This window comes from Aspergillus ibericus (assembly GCF_003184845.1).
Source record: "Aspergillus ibericus CBS 121593 unplaced genomic scaffold BO80scaffold_94, whole genome shotgun sequence".
NCBI classification, from domain to species: domain Eukaryota; kingdom Fungi; phylum Ascomycota; class Eurotiomycetes; order Eurotiales; family Aspergillaceae; genus Aspergillus; species Aspergillus ibericus.
The window spans coordinates 39,339-46,515 of record NW_020292192.1 but is presented as its reverse complement, the minus strand read 5'-3'; the positions used below and the strand labels follow the sequence as shown (position 1 = coordinate 46,515).

At 52.9% G+C, this 7,177-nt stretch overlaps 4 protein-coding genes across 4 annotated transcripts; 3 read left to right on the top strand and 1 right to left on the bottom strand.

Annotated features, from left to right (window-relative positions):
* Positions 1-329: 329 nt before the first annotated feature.
* On the bottom strand, positions 330-849 carry BO80DRAFT_370061 (uncharacterized protein; the record flags this gene model as incomplete). The annotated part of the gene is made up of 2 exons (XM_025716431.1): positions 330-531; positions 590-849. The coding sequence occupies 2 exons, from the start codon at positions 847-849 to the stop codon at positions 330-332; spliced, it is 462 nt and encodes a 153-aa protein (XP_025569247.1).
* A 2,080-nt stretch (positions 850-2,929) lies between these two features.
* Positions 2,930-3,964, top strand: BO80DRAFT_469830 (uncharacterized protein; the record flags this gene model as incomplete). The annotated part of the gene is made up of 4 exons (XM_025723044.1): positions 2,930-3,037; positions 3,098-3,157; positions 3,211-3,318; positions 3,390-3,964. Exons 1-4 carry the CDS (start codon positions 3,013-3,015, stop codon positions 3,962-3,964), a joined length of 768 nt encoding a protein of 255 aa, XP_025569246.1. The 5' UTR covers positions 2,930-3,012.
* A 496-nt stretch (positions 3,965-4,460) lies between these two features.
* Positions 4,461-5,850, top strand: BO80DRAFT_292012 (uncharacterized protein). The gene has a single exon (XM_025715004.1). It carries the CDS (start codon positions 4,519-4,521, stop codon positions 5,635-5,637), a length of 1,119 nt encoding a protein of 372 aa, XP_025569245.1. The 5' UTR covers positions 4,461-4,518; the 3' UTR covers positions 5,638-5,850.
* A 212-nt stretch (positions 5,851-6,062) lies between these two features.
* BO80DRAFT_450689 (uncharacterized protein) lies at positions 6,063-6,907 on the top strand (the record flags this gene model as incomplete). Its single annotated transcript, XM_025721831.1, has 2 exons — positions 6,063-6,127; positions 6,187-6,907. 2 exons carry the CDS (start codon positions 6,063-6,065, stop codon positions 6,905-6,907), a joined length of 786 nt encoding a protein of 261 aa, XP_025569244.1.
* Positions 6,908-7,177: the final 270 nt, after the last annotated feature.

Sequence of the window (7,177 nt, the reverse complement as noted above, 5' to 3'; positions counted from 1 at the left end):
CTTAGTAGCACCTTGGAGCGTAACTAACGCCTAAAGAATGCCCTCCAGACGCGAAGTTCCGCGGGATGCACTCTTTCAAGGAAAGCGGTGACGGTCTCAGGATCTAGGCGATTAAGAACCGTCTGGATTTCCGGTCCGTAGGTCCGCGCCAAGTGTTGAATATCTTCCAGATCAGTTCGTCTTGCGCGAGCAGCGAAGGCCGCCAATTTGCCTCGCAAGAGAAAGAGGAGCTCGATTGCGTAGATCGTTCGCGGTCCGGCCCTGGTGTTGAGCGACAGTTCCCTTCTGTTCACAGACAGATCTCTGGGGCTGTTTTGGTACCCTAAGTTTTACAGCTTGTCAGGTCGGCGCATACTGAAAATGAGATGTATAACAGGAAGGATCAGCATGTGTTGGATAGTCACAGACGTACCACTTTCTATGAGGTCAACCTCAATGGGTATGGCCTGCTGGCAGTTGTCATAACCTGGGCCGGTGCGGACAAATACCTTCATTATATTGCTGAGCAATCTGGTGTTCGGAATGATCAGACTAAATGCCCTTCTGTCAGTTGGAACAATCTAAAGGCTTTCATACACGCCGGACATACCGGGGCTCAGCCTCCACAAGTCTCCACATTTCCCGCATTTTTCCAGGTGCTTGAAAGGCCATGTCAACGTCTCGAGTGGCTCGTGTGCTGCCCATGTATGCGACTGCAAGCCCACCCATCAGTCCATAAGGGATTCCGGCTCGATCCAACAAGCCAGCCATGAAAAAAGCAGCGGATGCGAGATTGGAGGGGGGGATATCGGGGTACTTCTCCCTCTCCTCATCGGAGTCATAATTCACAAGATCATACGTCGAGGCCATGTCGTTTCCGGAGGCTCTGCTCTATCAGGGAATACGATAGACACTTTGGGCACAAATCTCCTGAAAGGATAAGAAAAAGATGTATGTGACACAAGAACAACCAGCAAGGGAATGCGAAGGTGCCTCGGGGTGCGTCAGGACGGTATAAAGTCCACAGAAGGAGAGCAGGCGATATAGAACAAGGTAAGACAGAAGAAAAAAAAAGGAAGGTTTAGTTCATTGATCGGGCAGTCTGCAAAGAAAGGAAGGCTTCGAATTTCAATGTGATATGTATGAGAAACGGTATGGTGTACCTGGAAGGGGCTTTGATGTTTCCGAGCAAAGACGATGCGATCTTGTCTGGACAAGTACAGAAGAGACTCGGTCCATGATGAAGCTAGGTCCTCTACTTATACCTTTCTCCCAGTAATGGATTTGTAGGGGAAGTGAGGCTTTCGACGAGGCTCAACCTGATCACACTCAAGGCAGCCCTTGACCCCCCCCCGCTGTTCAGACATCCGAGCGGTTAGAGAGGCTCCGAAAGCCCAATGTCTTCCAACAAACCAACAGTAGCACCGCCTCGGTCAATATCATTGGAAAGACCTTTATCAAGCGCGCAGGGTCAGCACAAGTCATACCCGAGCTGGAGGTTGAGCGTCAGTTGAAGAAGCCTAAGACTCACTCTCCTGGGTTGACTCTGAGCCAGTAGATGGTTGATGGGAGGCAAGGCTGATAACGCCAAGCGGATCCTGCTGCTATAATTGCTCGCAACTAGCCCCGTCGAACGGATGCAAGGTTGCGCATGATGATGGGCACGATGTGTTGGGGGAGTGGGGTACAATGGCGCGCGAAGACCAAAGTCATTGATTGAAACAAGCCGTGACTGCATGAGGCTGAGCTCAATATAGGACCTGGCTTCCTTTGCCGCCGGTCTAGAGGGTGAGGAGTTGGGTCGATGCATACATGGAGCGGAAGGGATTGAATGGAGAGACAAAGGAACGAACTATCCATAGCGTCCCCGTCTTGGAGTTCCAATGTGATGAATGTGGCGGGCAACAGGGGGTAGGGGAATGGGGATGGCGTGACAGGAAAACATCACTGGGCGTGCGTGGTTCAATTACTGACCTGATGAGCCGTATTTCTTAGCAATTGATCAACCCTCTCATCGCGCAAGATGCCAGTACGATACACCATAGCCACCGGGTTAACGCCGTATCCCTGTCCAGAAAGACGCCATCTCGGTGACTCAGAGTATAGTAGGAAGCGAGTCCAAGGCTCGGAGCCAATTGGTTCTGAGACCTCATAGATCTCCAGAGCGCCACGCGAAGGATTTCGCAACGAGGCATTTTCCCCACGGATACTATTTCCCAAGCAACCAAGTCATGGCGGGGCAGTGTTCGCCGAGGATTAAGCGCCATACATGGTCGGGACTCACCACCGACGCACGGCCTCCATGTGAAAGCTTGGTGGGGGGAGCCTCGCCTAAGCGCCTCCTGTTGGATATCCCAACTGGGAGCCTTGCACGTCTGGACCCCTTCGGCCCTTCGGGCTAAACAGGTCTGTTCACCCGTCACCAATGGCGAAAGCTGCTTCACTTGAGAGACCCACCAATAGAAGCGGGGTCGTTCTTCCAACAGGTAGCCGCGCCTTGTGGTTGGTGAAAAACGTACAGATAGCATGAAGACGCTAGTGCTAGGGTACCGGAGCCCCGGGACATTTCCTCTAGTGGGACTCTTCCGGTTCTTTCCCATCACCCAGCCCGGGCCCGCCTCAGCAGCCGACATGATCATACTAGTATTAGTGTGTACTATCTATGTGTGATGGCAATCACGGCGCGTAACAACTGACTAGTCAGTTGCGCCTCTATTGGCACCTCAAGGCAAGAATCTTCGCAGCCCGAGTTCACCTCCCTTAGCCGCCGGTGGCTGTTCGATAGATAGCCGCATCATTCCAAAACCCCGAATGTGTCTCGCATAGCCATAATGATGCGGCGGACAGGCATCCGTGCCTGGACGACCTCTTTGTTGGTAGATATAAAAGCGACATCTGTCTACGAATCTCGGGAGAGGCTCAAACCAGACACTAGAACAAACACCCATCAGCCAATCCAGTGCCCTTCACTAGTCAGCCTTCCCTTGCTTTCTTCTATTTTGCTCTCTCGTCAAACACCAGAACATACTCGCAATGCCTTTGAAAATGGGCTGGACAAGTATGTAGATTCCACTTACAGCTGCTGCTCCACGACCACAGCCACTGATTCGTGGGACAGGAAACGTTAACAGGCAGGCCTGTTTATACTTCCTCTTCGTGCCGACCTTCTTGCTCTACAGTGGGTAAACGGAATGGCCACTCTGACCAGGATGGAAGCTAATCTTCAGCTAGCTTTGGCCTTGGCAGGCTGCCTCTCGACGTCCCCTGGCATCCCGAACCTGTTTCTGGTCCAGGTCACCGCGGAGAGCTCTGGGAGTAAGATCAAAGTGGGATACTTTGGTAAGTGCAGTCATAGATGCCCCCGCCTTTCCCAGTTGCTGCAAGGCCATCAAAATAACCTCTGCCCGTAGGGATGTGTAGTGTTTCCGTCAACTCCACGGACTCGCAGTTGTGCTCCACTACCTCTGGTATTCCGACGAAAGATCTACTCGAACGGCTCTCCCCGCTAGATGGCAGGAGCGCCCTGACTGATGATCTCGTCGAGTTTGGCCTTACTCTATCGTCCAAGATCCTCCTTCCCATCCTCGCGGGGGGAGGGGTCGCTTTCACGCTGGGAATACTCTTTTTCTTGTTCTTCCAGATAAGAGTGAAACATCCAGACGCCCAGAGAGGTGCACTGCAAGTTCTTGAGTCGACATCGCTAGCTCTTGTGGGGATATCGTGCGTTCTGTGCTTCGGTGCTGCAATCTCCATTACAATGGCAGTGGCAGCTATGCAGTTCTGCGACAACCAAGCAGAGGCACCGACGTATGAAATCAAAGCCGGCGAACCGCTCCAAATAATACAATGGACAACATTTGCCTTTTCCATTCTCATAGCGGTTGGATTGAGGGATATCATGAGATCCTCTGGCTCGACTCAGAAAGCTCCAATGCAAGCTACGAAACGGCCCGCACAGCCCCTGGCGGCTGCACTTGATTTCTGAAGGAGTTTCTGGTGTGTTCAGGTGTCAAACATGATCATTTTTTGTTGGGCTCCCGATCAACATGCTTTCCTTTTCGATCCACTGTGAACAGCCGAAGTCGCTTCATCACTTGCATTTTTCATAACCCTTTCCTGGATTGTAGCCTCCCCTTTCTTGAGATACACTATGGGTTCAGCCTGTTTTCTTGATCCTGAAGTCTAACGCGTATTCTGTCATCCGGAATATAGATCCCTGTAGTTCCTGCTTCTCCCCCCCCCCCCCCCGCCGCGCGCTTCTTTATTGCTGCTGCGCCCATCACGCCGCGCGCCGGTCCTCTTGCGTGCCCTTTGTTGGTATCTCCTTCGACCATCGGAACTTATCTATATCGCGTCGAACTAAGTTGCAGGGATCTCGGCTACCTAATCCTAACGCAGCTAGTGGCAGGCAGCTCCAGACCTATCGCCGCCCCGTGACTCCGAGGCCAAATAATGAACGGTTGAATGCTCTTCCCGCCCTGCAGCGGATATCCCCCTCTTTCTCCTCCTCTTTCCAATCTCCTCCAATCGAGTTCAGTCATGGCGCACTCAACACTGGGCCAGGTGCTGTCCATACCAGAGCTCCTAGTCCAAATCCTAGGCCACCTAGACGTCCGAACCCTCCTCATAGCCCAACGAGTATGTCGAACCTGGGCGACCCAGATCCAACGATCCACATACCTACAACAAGCCCTCTTCCTAGCCCCAGCGCCCTCCACCGAGATTCCCATATATAACCCCCTCCTCCGCGAGACCTTCCCCTCCTTCTTCCCGGACATCGACGACCAAAACCCCTCCTATCTCCGAACCCCAGGGGACTGCTTCCCACCCCTAAACATCCCCTCCGGACCATCCTACCCCGAGGGTCTACCTGCCCCCGAAGCCCCTCACGACCATCCCATCGTCGACGACGCCGCCCGGGCCGGAATCTTCTACGGCCGCCTAGGCCCCATGGCGTATCCCTTCCGACGACCCGCCTGGTGGCGTCGTGAGGCCAGCTGGCGACGCATGCTCATCCAACAACCCCCCCTGCCCCATCTCACGGTTCTCCGCTTCTGGGCCAATTCCCAGGATCGCACGTATGCGGTCTGGCGCATCCCCGGCACGATCAACGACATCTCCACGTTGGAGCGATACGCGCGTACCTTCGACTGGCCGCAGTGCCAGAATCCCCAGCGGGAGGAATTCGAGGGAACCGCCGGGGTGCGCATGGGTCTTCTCTTCGATTATCTGAGTTGCGATCTGGATCTTTCCCGGTGGGCGTTGATGTGGGGACGGAAGGCCCCGATCTCGCTGGCGCGCGAATGGGGGGATGCGTTTGTGGAGGTTTACGAACGGGTCGCGGCGGATGGCGATTTCGTTATTTTGACGGATGAGGCGTTGTGGAGGCGGAGGGATGATGATGCTGATGTTCTGCCGTGGACGTCGAGTGTCACGAATCCGAGAAATAGGATTGTCGAGGAGTATCGACAGTCGGGGCTGATTCGGGATTGGAAAGCGTCGTATATTATGCGGGTGAAGCCGGAGAGAACGGGCCATTTTGATTATTTGCCTGTTGTGGTGTGGTTGGATCCGGAGGAGGTGTCGTATATGGTCCAGTTGCAGATGTTGCATGTGTCGCGTTCCAGTGATGATTTGTTGTTGGCTATGGGGCGTTGATTATTTACTTAGCATGTTTGGATGTACATGGGGTGTCATTGTGATTTGGATCGGGGTTGAGTTGGGTGGAATAAATTGGCACAATGGAGGACAAAGAAAGTTGACCAAGACGTGCCCATTGGTAGGTGTCAAAGGACCATGCTTTGTGTAACCCCAGGAAAGATATCGCGGCAGGTGTCTGGCTATCAAGTCTAATTCTGGTCGCGCCAGCCGGTTTCTTACGGAGATTGTCTATCGGTTTCGAATAGCCGCTGGCTTCCCCTTATAACCCAAGGGACGGGGCACAGTATTTCAAAGACGCGTCGTCCGCCTTGCATCGTCTTCTTCTGAATCTATTATCTACATCAAATATTTCATACTGCACTGCACCGTCTTTCCTCGATCATCCGCAAGAATCATCTGGATTGTCTAGAGAGGAATCAATAATGGGCAAAAAAGGAGAATCCACCCGACCCATGCTAGCAGTCCCAGCCAAAGAGTTCGTCAAATCGTATGTCTCCACCCCTCTGCACCTTTTCGTTTCCTTGGGATTCCAACTAACCACCCCAGCGTCCTCCCCTGCTACCGTGGTGCCGAAGTCACCATCCATCTCGGCAAGAAACCCACCCAACACACCTACATCGTCCCCAAGCACATCCTCTGCAAACAATCCTCCTACTTCGCCTGCCTATTCAACGGCAGATTTCGAGAAGGCGAGGAGCAAGTCGCCGAATTGACCGAAATCGACGGTGTGCTCTCCGTCCGCAGCTTCGAAATGGTCCTGCAGTGGTTATGCACCGGCACCGTCATCCTGGAAGACGAACCACCCACCCAGACCATTTCCACGGCCATCGAGTTCTCCCGACTTATGGATATGTATAATATCCCCGGGTCGGGGGATCGTATGGCGGAGCATATTAAGCGCACGATTGTTGAAAATTGTCCTTCACCACCTTCCACTGATACGAACTGGAGCCAAGCCACGAGGAGTCAAGCGAGGGATCCCAACGCTCATACTAACTATCTCACAACTGAGCACATTGTGTCAGCTGCGACCCTACCCCTCGGACATCCGGTCCGGATTATCCTCGCACAAGCCACCGTGGAGGGATTTCTGCGTGATGAATATCACAAGTTCATCAAGGAGACACAAGAAATTCCGGGATTTGCGCTGGATGTTCTGCGAGAGACGATGACGGCTCTGAAAGTCAGTCACAAGCATTTTTGTGCCTATGTTGCATTTAAGGATCCGTTTAGTGGGGAAATCTTGGACTCGTATCTTATGGCGTGAAGGGCTTTTTCTTTCCTCTCTCTCTCTCTCTCTCTCTCTCTTTGCTGATGACAGTTTATTAATTTGGTGGGCATATTCAGGATCACGGTTCTTAGTATTTGGTCTAACCCTCAAATGTCATACGTACTCCCAGCCAACCCTTGTCGGCCATGCGGCATCCCATTTCTATGCCATATTGCCCCATGCGACATCCACGTTCATACCCAGAACATGGAGCTTCTTCTCATATACTTTTCTCGGCGGGTAAACGGTGCAGTTGGGGAGGCATGG

What these genes read in the sequence shown, in the direction of transcription:
- BO80DRAFT_292012 (XM_025715004.1), top strand. Translation starts at nt 4,519, where the DNA reads ATGGCGCACTCAACACTGGGCCAGGTGCTGTCCATACCAGAGCTCCTA.